General features: G+C 44.5%; 1 protein-coding gene across 5 annotated transcripts in view; it reads right to left on the bottom strand.

The window, feature by feature from the left end:
- EZH2 (enhancer of zeste 2 polycomb repressive complex 2 subunit) overlaps positions 1 to 13,825 on the bottom strand; it is a 54,905-nt gene extending 41,080 nt beyond the window's left edge. For 4 of the 5 annotated variants that reach the window (XM_015422152.1, XM_015422153.1, XM_015422156.1 and 1 more), the window contains exon 1: positions 13,051 to 13,184. In XM_015422152.1, the coding sequence (XP_015277638.1) occupies positions 13,051 to 13,099 (49 nt within the window). In that variant the 5' untranslated portion in view covers positions 13,100 to 13,184. Of the gene's footprint in view, positions 1 to 13,050; positions 13,185 to 13,624 lie in introns of those variants that run through there. The other variant, XM_015422157.1, reaches the window with a different exon arrangement.
- Positions 13,826 to 14,166: the final 341 nt, after the last annotated feature.

Here is a 14,166-nt window from a genome sequence, read left to right as displayed (position 1 = left end):
GTCCCCTCCCCCCCTCCTTTTTCTCTCTCTCCCCTCCCAACATCCTCTCTCTCACCCACTCTGTTTCCCCCCTCTGTTTCTCTGCCCTTCTTCCTTCTCAACTATCCTTCCTCCCATTCACTCTCTTTCAATCTCTGTCTTTCTACCCATCTACCTTCCTTCCTTCCTTCCTTCCTTCCTTCCTTCCTTCCTTCCTTCCTTCCTAGCTTTCTCCCTTCCTTTCTTTCCAAAATAATACCATTAACCCCACTCTGCCTCCCCCCCGTTTCTCTCTTTCCCACCTATCTAACTCTCTCTCTCTCTCTCTCTCTACCTCCTCTTCTCCATTCCTGCCTTCCACTCACCCTTCCTTCCTATCTAGGGCCCGTCGTCTACCGCCACGATGGGCTTTCCTTACTAGTAACACTATAATCCTGCAACAGAAATGTATCCTTTTTTCTGTCCTCAGTGGCACTGGCAAACAACTGCACTTTATTATAATCTTTAGTGGCAAATGTGCCCCAACCCTATAATCTTCTCTTGTCTTGATCTGTCCATTCCATTCCAGCCTTTTTCCTGGTTCTTTATCCTAAAGCCTAAAGCGTTTGATTTCTTCCCCCCCTTCCAAGTGTCCTATTAGTAGCCTTCTTAAATACAACACTTCAGGCAAGATGCAATAATCCAGTTGAGGTCTGCCCAAATGATTACTAAGTATTACTACTTCCAGGGTTTTACATATATTGTTTCTGCTACTGCAAGTCTAAACATCAATTATGTTTCCTGAAACACACTGCTGCTTCAATTTAGCTACAATCTTTAATACACAAATCCTACTTCATGGAGCTACTTCCTAAATAGTAATCAGCTCTTCTCTAATTTGTGTATACCTTAAGTGCCTATATCTACAGACCAGTTTTCCAATGTAAAGTTTCTGGAATTCTAATCCTGTAATTCTAAATGGGTTGGTAAATTCTTCCCAATTGTACGTGATCTGTTTAAAAAACAACAACTAAATATGTTCTTCCATTCATTATCCAAAGCACTAATATCTCTGTGGTCGTCACCTCTCAGCTCAACACTTGCATACCAATTATTAATTTTGGTTTGCAAGGGGTTTCCCCCAAAATGCATTAGTAAAGTGCTAACACAAAAAAGCATACCCATGAAGACAGACTGTGGTGAAGTCTATTTCAACCCTGAAGGAAGAAAGAAAAAAAATCACACACATCAGATGGAGCACAGCCACATTTTATGTAAGACATACCACTGTAGCAATACAATGGCTCTAAACCCTGGACAGCAGAAACTATAGAGACGAAATAAAAACACCTATGCGAGTAGGCGAATGGGTACCTAATGAAAGATCGTGGAGCACGGCGAGTGACGGCAGAGTCATCAGCGGCAAGAAAATGGCGGCGACAGAGCATCTGGTGGTGAAAGAAGGGCGGCGATGCGGCGGCTGCAGCAAGAACAGAGCGATCCCTGGCGGCAAAATGAACACCATGCAGTGCGACGGAGGCGAGAGACTGAGGGGCGCCCGATGATGCGTGGCGCCTGGGAAGGCGGAGCCGACAGGATTGAGCCGAACCAGGAAGCAGAGCGTGAAAGCCGGGCGCCTGCGCAGTCCCGCTGGCCGACAGGCGCTAGGAGTATGCCAGAAAAAAAAAAAGATCGCCGGAACAATGCCGCGCCAGAGAAACAACAAGCCGCTCAAGAACTAAGGGTGCTGGTAGGTTTCCCCATCCCATTACTGTGGCCCAAGTTAGGGAAAAGAATGGTTCCTAGAACCACAACAAATGTAAACCGCCCAGAGACCCCTAAAGGGGTTAGGGCGGTATAGCAAATGTAAGGTAAATAAATAAATAAATGCATGCAATATTACCAAGAAGCAGTTAAATAGGCCTCTGAGACTGATCGGCATGCCTACGATTAGATATTAAAATAAAAACTTAAAAACCAGATAAAGAGAAGGGAGATAAGGTAAGGATGAAAATAAAACAGCTACCCAACCAAATGACCACTTTTATAGACGGTGTGAGATTCTTGGACAATACGCAGGTTCATCTTCAAAACAGCTCTCATCAAATTCATTTAAATCTCATCATTGCCCCATTGCCTTAATCATGAATTATTCTAGTGTTGTGGGATGGAACCCTACTAAAATGCCAAAAGATTGTCTTCATACAGCAAGCAAGAATGGTGTACATGAATATAATAAAACAGGAACAGCTAACAGCATTTGCACAAAGTCTTAAAACAATTGTATACTTTAGTTGCCCGCATTATATCTTATCTTTAACAGGGCCCTAGAACATGGATAAAAAAAATCCACACAATGGGGCTGGGACAGTTGAGAGGGTTTTTCTGAAAACTTGGGGCTTCCCATCAAGAGCTTGCAAGATTACTTCTGAGATCTCAGTGGCCATTTTGGAGGCTCTTAGACATTCATAACACTAGTTTCAAGCCTGGGTTTCTATCCACCAAACCTTTGGGAGGAAGGAAAGGACTGAAAAGGGTAAAAAAAAAAGAGTAGGGAGGGAAGGAAGCAGGAAAAAGGGGAGACAAGATGGAGAAGCTGGGAGGACTGAAAAAGCTAGTCAAGTGGATGGGAGAGGGGACCAGGGGGAGGGAACGAAAACTGAAGACTGGGGGGGAGCTGAATACAGGGTTGATTGGTGAGAGGGAGTGACGGAAGAAGGGGAGTGATTATGGGGCTACTAGGGAGAGGGAGGGTAAAGAGGAAATTGTGTGGGATGGGGAATATGGGGAGAAAATGAGGTGCCCCTCGCAAGTTCTCACACATATGTTCTGCTCATTTTGGGCCCCGGGCACACGGGCCAGATATCGCGGGGGGGGGGAGGCATGGCTAATTGCCCTGGCGCAGTTTGATCCGTGATTACGCGATCAGACGTGCCGGCAGCAGAGCACGGGTCCTTCCCTCGGCACCAGCGGGTAAATGAGGAACCGGAGGGGAATGCCGCGCGCCAGCGCGATCACACCACGGGCGTCTGGAGGCAGCCTGTGGCACACGTTTACTAGTACTTTGGACGTACTAGTTTTTAAATGCGCATTGTCAGCGGTATGCCACGGGTGCACTCCACTTCCCAGATGTTGGGGCGTGATCGCGCCCAGATAATCCGCCCACCTTCTGTGCCTCTCCCACGGCAATGTTGCCGTGTGACCGGGGCCATAATTAAATAAATCTTTCTCAAAATTCTCATTCTGAACATACCCAAACTTTTATGCTAGAAAATTCTCATCCTATTTTTATTTTTAAACAGGTAAAGAACAGAAACAATATTAATAACCATCCTCTTCCTTTGCTGGAAAAGAGGTCAAGAAATCAGTTCATGAGTTTCACTCATGCTTTAAAGTCACTGGTTTGAACGCTTATGTTCCAGATCATCAAAAACCATGTATGATGTAAGTTAGTGCGTCTGACTAGGATCTGAGACACCCAGGTTCAAATACTTACTCTGCTGTGGAAACTTGAAAGGTGACCTCAGACTAGTCACACATTCTCAGCCTAACCTACCTCACAGGAATGCTGTGAGCATGAGATGGAGAAGACTAGAATGATATAAGTGGGTTTAGGTCCACATTGAGGACAAAAGGGGTATAAATGAACTAAATAAATGGAACTGTATAGACTTAGTTTGTTTCAAAAGCTATTAATTTCATTATTATTACTATTAAAACCTACAACTTTCAGAACCATCACCAGCCTACCTTTGTATTGCTTTTCTTTAAAAAAATAAACAGAATTTAGTTTTTAAAAACAACTTTTTCTTGGTTCATACTACATATATTCTCACTTATACGCAACGCTACCTACCAGAGACAGGTGGCAAACTTGTATCTGTAGTTGGCATATTTAAGATTTTATGGATAAATGACAGCAATAGATAATACTGGACTTAAAAATTAATAAGGGGATGACATCAGAACTCTTGCTCCCACAACTGTATTTGAATCTGTTTCTGCAGTCAAGCATCTCTTGTTGAAAATCCTCTGAGCCAGGACCTTTGCAAATCTTCAGAATCCCACATCCTGTCTCACATTATGACAGGACTCATGAGAACAAGTGGATCTCATTAATATGGGTTACTGGGGAGGGGGTGCTATCTGACAAGGACAAAAGGTTCTTACACTAGTTGTCCTCCAATACAAGGAAAGCATGGAATATTTCAAAATAGGCCAGTAAATGGGGGAAATGATCTACTTTGGAAATAAGAAAAAAGCCAAAATTAATTGCTCTTTGCAAGTGGTATAAAAGCATATATCTCATTTGCTTACAGTGTTACATTTCCCCACAAGAATTCAAGACCAATGAATATACCATGAAATGCCTACTCAAAGACAAATCTGTACAGGAAATAAGGGTAATGTACTTATATTACCACACAAATTGCACAATACCACGTAATATTGTCATTCACCTGCTATTGTAATATGAAATCACTCCACATTCCAATAAATAGGACAGACGGACTCCCATTCTAGCTGTATATGAAAAAGTGAGCAGTGACTTACAAAAACTCCTACTCTGCCACATATTTTTGTTCGTCTTTAAGGTGCTACTGGACTCTTGCTCTTTTCTACTGCTACAGACAAACAAACATGGCTGCCCATCTTAATCTAATACCACATAAATATATTACCATTGTCAAATGTGGTAATTTTCCCACAGGTTGTCCAATGGTTCTTGTACAGAACTTGTTTTCATCCACAAATTATATCACAGATTAGACGGCCCTCAATAGATTACCCTGGTTCTGGTAATACATTCAAATAAAAATATCCCTGCTCTCTTTACCTCAAGTACTTGTCTAAAAGGATATGTACTTAGGATAGAGGTTGCTTACACATGGTCCAGTCCCATGCCCCACCAACAGTGTCTGAAACAGGAACCAGAAGGGTTGGATGAACTACTTAACTCAGCTGCTTTGAGCCACAAAGAAAGGTAGGAGATAAATATCATTTAAAATAATTACAAAGAACTGTTGATATGGCAGCATGGGAAGTACTTATTCTTCTGACAGATGGGCTACCCATTCACAGATGTTATCAGCGTAACACGTAACTAGGTCACACAGAAACAGCTTCCATGTGTCAACATTAACATATGAACTGGACGCAAGATGTGAAATGATTGCTAATGGAAAGTCAATTTAAAGACTGTTACACTGTCCTACAGAACAGCAAAAGTTCATACACCTTCAGCAGTGAGATGCTCAAGCCCATGAAGCAGAAAAGGCTGGTGTGAAAAATAATGTGATGGGGTTAGTGGAAGGAAGCATGCGGCTGCTGCCACACACGCTAAATAATCCACTTTCAATCCACTTTCAGTGCACTTTCCAACTGGAGTTTTACTGTGTGAACTGGCAAAATCCACTTTGAAAGTGCACTGAAAGTGGATTGAAAGTGGATTACTTAGCGTGTGTGGCAGCAGCCTGCAAACAGTACATGGCAGTGATGTGGATCATCTAGAAAAAAAAATGAACTGGAGAGTATTCTAGAAAATAATCTGATGTCCTAAACAGACTGTGATCCGATTTAGCACATTTTTACTTTTACATAATAATTTCTTAAGTACCCTATGATAAATTTATGGCCCAACAGCAACAAATGTTTGAGATGGAAAAATATGATTGGGGGAGGGGAAATCTTTAGAAATGGGGAAAATTAAGCACTGGGAAATTTTCTGAATCAGGGTTAGGAGCACAGAATATTCTTATATCTAGCATTTTCCAGTTTCTAAACACCAGAGCCAAATGTCAGGCCCAGGAGTTTTCTCAGGCCCAAATGAATGGGGTGGTGAGCAGAGCTCAGAAGCAAGCTACGGCTGCAGTCCACTAGCGGTTAATGAATGCAGGAAGCAGCAGTTATCTGTGGACAGTGGGAAATTCTCCCTGTTTAAAAATAATATTCCCAATGTTCCTTTCTGCCTCCATCACAGTAAAAACTTAATGGATCCTTGATGCTACTGGCTTCTTGAGCCCAAGGCCAGGGAAAAGGAAAAATCTTCCTTCAGGCCTTATTTGCAGGACTCATCTAATGTACAGTATTAACACTACATTTTGATTCCCCTTCAGTTAGTGAGCATTTTGCACTGAGTGCCCAGATTTTATAAGAACCAGCAAGTTCAATCACTAAATTAAAAAAAAATAATAATCTAAATAGCACCCCCAAAGTTAAGGAGCTTTTTGGATCTAAAGTGCTTGTAGCATAGTTTCCAAGACAGCCAGCTAGTTTTCAACACAGACAGGTGAGAAATACTCATTTTAGTCAGCATGTGGTGGTGTGGTGTACTCAATTTCTGGCTGCTAGCAAAGACTTCTTCTAAGACGCTTGCTTCACAGCTTTGAGAAGAGGTTTTGGGAGATGGAGTGCAGGTGCTTACTCCTCAGTTATGAAATACAGTTATCGTGAAGCATTATCACATCAATCTTTTGTTGCCATTATGCCACATAAAACAGCATCAGAGGACACTTTTAATGAAGCCTATCAATGGAAGTAATGTCAATCAAAAGAACCACACTACTGTAAATTGGAGGCACACAGCTAAGACAGCAGTTAGAAGTTTATTAGGTTAAGGAGTCTGTACTGCTACATCACAGAAAAGGTTGTGTTTTTTTTAATGGCGATTTGGATCCCACTTTCATTCCAAGGTAGCTAAAATGTAATATAGATACAATAGAGCAAAACAATAAAGCAGCAGGTCTGTAATACAATAAGACACATTAAAAAATCCCCAAAACAGCAAATTAAAATCTAGCTGTTAACATAATTTAAAATAGCAAATTATCTTGTTAAGATTATTTAAAGCCATGTTTGTATTTTTAACCCAAGCTCACTTACAGGACAACCCTAAACAAACATATATCCTTGTAAGCCCATTCAATATTAGTTTTCCATTTTATGCGCATTTGGAATTAAATTCCACAAAGTACACTGGGACTTCCTTCTCAGTGTGGGGTGAATTCACCAGGGTGCAACCGGAACAGGTCTAGTTACAACAAAATAATTTTGCAAGAGACTAGGCACATTTTAAATGCAGGCCTAATTCGGAATTAGGCCCCATAATACTCCCTGGGTTCTCATCAGTGCCATAATGCATCCGGTTACTGCCAACATCCTCTGTCCTTCCCGACTGGAGGTAGAGAGTGTTTTGCAGTATCTATAAGCCTCATAATTGAGGTTTGGACAACTGTTACAAGTATTATTCATTTATTTCCTTTATACCTTGGGCTTTCTCCCCAGCTGGAACCCAAAGCAGGTTGTACCATTCTTTTCTCTTCCATTTTATCCTTACAATAACCCTGTGAGGTAGGTTAGGGCTGAGACCGTGACCGGCCCAAGGCCACCCACAGCAAGCTTCCATGGGACGGTGGGGGTTCAAACCTGGGTCTCCCAGATCCTAGTCTCTAACCACTACATCACACTGGTAGTCGCCTCAGTCATCCCCACCTTGACATTTCCCGTGCCTTCCCACACAAGTATCTAGGTCTCAGTTCTGAGCCCTCAACTGCCAAAATGCTTCCATGTTTTCAATCCCCACCTTCTCAGGGTAAGTTTGGAAAAGGGGGAAACAAATGTTAGCGACAGTGAAGGCCGGCACAGAATTCAGCCTGTTCTGAACTGGGGCACACACAAGATACGTCTCAGCCAATTCAGAATGGCCTTGGGAGGATGGTGGGGGTTGTCATGATTCATAGTTCATAGTTCAACCCCCCCAGTTTTCAAGATTCAGTACCATCACTAGTTCTGAGAAAGCCTACACGAGAGAGGGCTGTCAGTCTCATACACAGAGACATGCACACGAAGCTGAGCCCATTTGTCAGCTGTGTAACAAATTTTATTTCATGCCACTATAAATATACTGTGGTGGAGGTGGACGTTGCGGCGATACTCTTTCAAGCAGTAGGCTGAAGTATTTTCAACAGATGATGAAATAGGCTGAATGAAGTTAAGTCCCCTTACAAAATGCTATGCTAGTAAAAGATGCTCCTCTTTTTTTCTTTTTAGGTAAGCACTTGTTACTGAAATCAAGAATGTCTTAAAATAAAATGCATTAACAAAAATTAACTCTGTGATACTACAGGAAGTGGAAGCAATGTTCGTTCCTGACAAGGAATGCTTTCTACAGATGAAGAAATAACTTCATAACACGAGTTCTTTTAAACGATTCAGAAGGTATTCATAGATGAAGAGCTAATTTTTTAAAAGGCACATACTTCAGTGAACGATATCCTTTTCAAATGCCTGCTTTTGTTCTATCTGCATTTACTAAAATGATATTCCAATATGACTAGCTGCAATTCAATCCCCCTGTATAGCTTGATCCTAACCAAATGTACTCAGATCTTCAAGGAAGATCCCTGCCGAGTGAAGGTACAGTGTGGACCTATGACTCATTCAGAAGTAAACCCCACTGATCAGAGGGACTTTCCACTAGGTGAGCACAGGAACACGGCCAAAAGGTTTGTTCAGAACAGCCTTTTTACTTCTAAGGAAGCCATGTCCACTTAGAGGGAAATTTGGTTAGGACTGAAGTAGCTTGAGCCACATAAGTTTGGGATGTCAAGATTAGGTTCATAAGAATCCCTTTCAGACTAGCACTGAATGAACTGAAAGGCTCTGCAACAGGTTTCTGAGATTCCTGAGACATTCTTTGTCTGTTGAATGCGAGCATGGTGAAACATCCTGTCTACCTTCAAATTAAAGAAGTGTTAACCTACTACTTAATTTAAAAACAAAACACTGTCTTTGGTCTCCCAGTCCACCCTGCAATCCTAGCAAACACTCTGCTCAAAATGCAAGTAAAAAGGACAGCCCCAGAGCTCGCACACGTGCAGGTTTCTCTTTGTGATTTTAGTAAAATGGCGCCAAGATTGTTCAGGCATGTTCTGCACTGCAACTGTCACAGGTAAGAGATAATATTTAAAGAAACAGCAGTATGCAAAAGCTTCTAGGCAATGGTAGACCATGGGTCATAACCAACGCATAACGGGAATGATCTCAGTGACCACAGATACTCTGGTAGGGAAACGTAATCCGCAGGCCTGCTCCGACAGAAACCTGATTCTTTGTTATGAACAACTGTGCTAGACTGCAGCAGCAGAGTAAAATTGGAGTCCAGAGGCACCTTACGGACTAACACAATTGACTCCAGCAACGCTCACATCATCAGTTGTACAGGAATGTAAACTCATCATGACCATTATGTGCACATCAGAAAGAGGGGAGGAGGGATGTTTCAAAGAAACGTCAAAACAAGATCCAATTCAAAAACAATACCAGATTTTCTTAGATAGGCAAAATGTAAAATCTAGTGCATGTTAGAAATGAAATAAGCAGATACAAGAGGAAGTTACAGAGACACATCTGAATAGTTTAACACACGTAAGCAGTGGAATATTCAAGACGTTAGCACCTCTAGTGAGTCAGGAATCCCAAGTGCTTGTTAAAGCCCAGGAAGGAGGGATACATTGTCTTCAATTTGGTAATGGACTCTAATTCAGCAATTTTGTATTCTGTTGCTGATCTGAAAGTTACAGTTCTTTATGAAAGAGCTTCAATGGCAGGATCAAAGGCTACATTGCTAGATTAGAATTCACTGACAAATTCAAGACAAACCTGCTCCAAGCACTTAAGAAGGATCCAGGATTCTCAACTCATCACAGGTGCTAATATTCTGCATATCCCACCCCCTTGCGGATGTTGAATTTCCCTTTGCCATCTGCTCATCTTATTTCATCCTGCATTAGGGTTGTACATTTTACTTATTTCATTATAAAAGAATCATTTTAATTTTACAAATATTATTAATCTTACAAATATTTAGACTTGAAAAAATCTTCCTGCTTGTTTCTTTTTGTCTCTGCTCCTCTACCCACACTGCCACACGAAAGCAAGATTCAAAAGCAGCAGAACTGAGTTCTGATCCTGACCACTTTGCAACGTCAGCTTGTGGCTTACTAACTGTCTGAAGAAGTGAGCGGTGACTCACGAAAACTCACAGCCTGCCACAAATTTTGTTAGTCTTTAAAGTGCTACTGGACTCTGGCTCTTTTCTAACTGCCCCCATCTGTACCATCGCCACGCAAAGGATCTTTTTAATATTATGAAAAACTCATCCTTCCTAGGTGCACTGGTTCTCTTTCTGCTTCTACTCACAATGTCCACTAATTATTACACAATAGCTACTTGGAAACATCAAAAAAGGAAAAATGCTCTACTGCTATATGAAATTACAGCATTTAGTTTCTTCATTGGCTCTCAAGAAAAATTATAGCTCTAAACTCATTTGCTCTCTCACACTCCTGAGTAAAGAAGAGCGCTTGTAGGCATTATGGGATAGAACACAAGGTAATTGGCAAATAAAGGAGTTTCAAATTGTGCAGACTCAGGACATGGACAGTGCCCTTCACCAGATCTGGCTGAGCAGGGCTCCCTGGGTAGAGAAGCCCACCTATTCTTCATTCTCTCTAGAACTGGTCAACGTATTAAGTAGACAAAAGTTCCCTGCCTTGTCTTGGCTTCCCACTGAATAGTAATGCACTCTACCTCTGAGTTCTTCACAGGACATGTGGGCCTGAACATTTAAAATGTTGTTTGCATCTACATTTGCAACGGTGACACAGTTCAAAGAGCCAAGCCTGGTGTGGTTAAAGAAACTGTGATACTAGGATCTGGGAGAATGAAAAACCAAATCCCCATTGCACCATAAAGTCTGCTGGGTAACTGTGGGCCAGTCACTCTCTCCCAGCCTAACCTAACCTTACAGGGCTGGTGTGAGTGTAAAATGGAGGAGAGATCAATGTACAACTGCTGGTTTTGACCTACAAAGCCTTAAATGGCCAACAGTTTCTTCATTTCTCTGAAGGAAGACATCAGACCCACAAAACAAAAGAATCCCTGGTTTCTTTTTTTCATCATGTGGCAAAACCGTTCATCAGCAGCCTGGCCCAAAGCTGTTTATAGTGCTTTATGAATGCAAACCAGCAGTGATATGTGCACAGGGGGCACCGAACACTCATGTCATCATCGGAGGCCCAGCTTCACACGCTGCTTTTCCACTGCAAGCAAGGCTGGTCACCACTTTGTTGGCCATGCACACACAGATTATTTAACTCCCTCCACTTAGCAGGCCAGTTCCCTGCTTGACTTGTAAAGTGACATAGAAATCACTATTCCCCCAAGGGGGTGATGTGAATAAAACCTAAGCTGGTTTTCTGCTTGTTTCTACTTTTATCATATTTTTATTTTATAAACTTTATTCTAGTTCACTGCGTACCTCATTTGCAAGCTACTTTAGGCACCTTTTAGAGAAAAAATGGCAATACATTTAAAATAAAATAAACATGGGGCTGATATCAAGAAAGGCCTCAACTGAAGGACACTGTAGAATTCTTCCCTGAGACAAATGCTGCTGCAGGACTATTACAGCTGACTTCTTTAGCTTTACATCAGATATACACAAGCTAAGTGTCCCACCAAGCTAAATGCCCCAGGGAATTAATAAACCACCTGTTTTTGCGGCCTGTCTAGGATAGCAATTGGGGGGGGGGAATGAAGCATCAAACACATGGCAGACCACAAAACACAGCTGATGAACTGCATTTAGCCTGGTGGGGTACATGTTACGCAGGCCTCTTTAATAACATTAGGCAAGGTAGGAAATGTGATGGTGCAACACACTTTGGGCATGGGAAAGCCCACTGTGGTGGTGCCAGATGTGGGAAGGAGGCTGAGAGTAGGCATGATGAAGGAAGAGACACTGATAACTACTTCTTCACAACACAGGGCGGAAACAAGTTCCTATACAGAGAAAGCTCTTGGGTGGAGCAAACAAAATCTTCTTAAACTGGTTTTGCTTTTGGAATCAGGGGTGGGAGGGGAGCTGAATTTCATTAATTGTGTCAAATGCTGGCATGGTGCCAGATGCCTGCCTTCTATACATTGCTAAATTGCAGGGGTGTGCAAAAACCTTAATGAGATCTCTTGAAAAGACTGGTGAATCACATGCACACCACAAGCTCTTTTAAAACAGAAACACAGATAAAGGTGCTGCAAGATGGGCCAGTCGATGGACGAGAGTTGAGAAGTATTTATCCAAAGGACCAACGGACCACATGATAAATGGCTTTTATTAAGTACTAATATCAAGTAATTGATTTTTTACATGCCAACTTTTTTGGCACACACTGAAGCCTTTAGGTAGTAAAGGTGGACAACAGATTAAAATAAATCATGGAAGAAAAAGTAAGAATGGGCATACCCTCCCAAAGAGCCCAAGGTGCTACCAGACTCGAAACTACACATCCACTGTGACTTTTCCACTATGAGCCATTACATAGGCGTGAAGCAAGCTTTTCTCAGTATTCGTTTCAGTATATGTGAAACATCTACGATCGGAAAGCCCAAAACCTCCCCATTTGACAACTCATCTCCCGCCACAGGTTTACCAAATTCAGTTTCTGGAAAACTACACCAGCACAATAGGCTGCGATGGCTTAAACGTCTCAGGTGTAAAGAATCTCTCTCACAACGGTATTTTCCTTTGTTTCCGGCACATGACTCCCCCCCCCTCCCGATTCAATCATTTTGAATTTGCAATGTTTTGCCCAAGGGCCGTCTTTTGCAAACGGCCCCTGGCTTCTGCAACACAATCCAGGAGAAGTTCGCTCTAAAAAGCAAGGGCAAGGTGGGGAGGGCAGGCATGCATCCCATCTCTAAAAATACAACCCGCTCTCCCCCTTCTTTGAGCCAGCTGGGTTTCCGAGTCTTCAGAAGCTGTCTGCTCAGTCGTTCCATTGTGTCTGCGAAGACCTGAGCGTCTTCCCTGGCAAAACCTAGCTAGGCGTGCTGGACAGTACCCCACTGAAACAAAGGACAGTGCACGCTCCGTGTCTTCCTCCAGCTGTCACCAGATCCCCAAGACCCCGCATCCCTTGGGGACTCACCACAGCGGGTGCCTACGGAGAGCTTTCGGTGCCCACCACGCCGCATGCACGATCCCGACCTCAAGCCCCTCTGACAGCCAGGACCCAAACTTTCAGGACCCACCTCCCTTCCTGAAATCGCACACCGGTCCACTCAATGCCGTCCGAAACATGATTCGGGAAAATTTCGTCTAGGTGCTCTAGAAGAAAAAGCGACAAGTCCCGCGCGCCTACGCCGACAGCCCCATATGCCTTTCCCCATAGGGCAGGCCGCCCTCCTCCTCCAACCTCAAGCACTCCCCCCACCCCACAGCCCCACCACAGCACTCACTATAGGACTCCCCCCCCCCCCTCCGCCCTCATTTTGCCCCCATCCCGCCATACCAACCGCCTCCCACCGACGGGGAACGCCTTGCAATGCAGCCCCCCCCCCCACCACCACCCCAAGAACACAAAGGGGGAGGAGAGATGGTGGAGAGGCCACGCCCCCATGCTGCCCTTTATGGGAAGCCACGCCCCCCGCTCGCCCTATAGATAACCCCCCACACACACACATACACACACATATACATATTCAGGCGCGCGCGCGCACAACTCGCGCCCCATCCCCCCGCCCCCGAGCGCGACAAAGGAGCCCAGGGCGGGCGTGCCTCCCTCTTTCTCTCGCTTCCTTCCCTCCCCGCCATCCACTCGCTCACCCCCTTCCCTGGCGGCAACGGCGGCGCCGGGTCCGGCCGACTGCTGCCCCCGGCTGCGCTTGTCCTCCACGCTCCGTCCCAGGAGGGCGCGCGCCCGCCGGCCCCCCCGCTCCTGCCTGGCGCCTTCTTCTTTCTCTCCTCCTCCTCCTCGCCCCTCAGCCCAGGACAACAGAGCGCCAAACCCGGCGGCGGCCCAATGGCCACCGCTCGCATTGGGGAGAACCTGCCGTCGTCTGGATTGGGCGGGAGGCCCCTCGCCCCGCCCCGCGGGGGCCGGGGCCGACCAATCGGGAGGCGGCGCCAGGCGCGAGGGGGCGGGGAGAGGAGCCCCGCTTCGCCCCCCACGTGCGGGGCGGGAGAGCGGAGAGGGAAGTTCTTTGTTCTCGCGCTCGGGTAGAGGCGGGAGGCGGCTCTGGGGATCCTCTCCTCCTTCCCACCCCCCGCCTTTGTAACATATGGTTGGGGGGGGGAGAAAAGAAGGGGGGGAAATCCTACCCCCCCCATTTTAAATGGTCTGAAATGAAGTGGGGTACGGGGGGGGG

Source organism: Gekko japonicus, unplaced genomic scaffold (assembly GCF_001447785.1).
Source record: "Gekko japonicus isolate JY-2015 unplaced genomic scaffold, Gekko_japonicus_V1.1 scaffold330, whole genome shotgun sequence".
Classification (NCBI taxonomy): domain Eukaryota; kingdom Metazoa; phylum Chordata; class Lepidosauria; order Squamata; family Gekkonidae; genus Gekko; species Gekko japonicus.
This window is presented reverse-complemented; position numbering and strand designations above follow the sequence as displayed.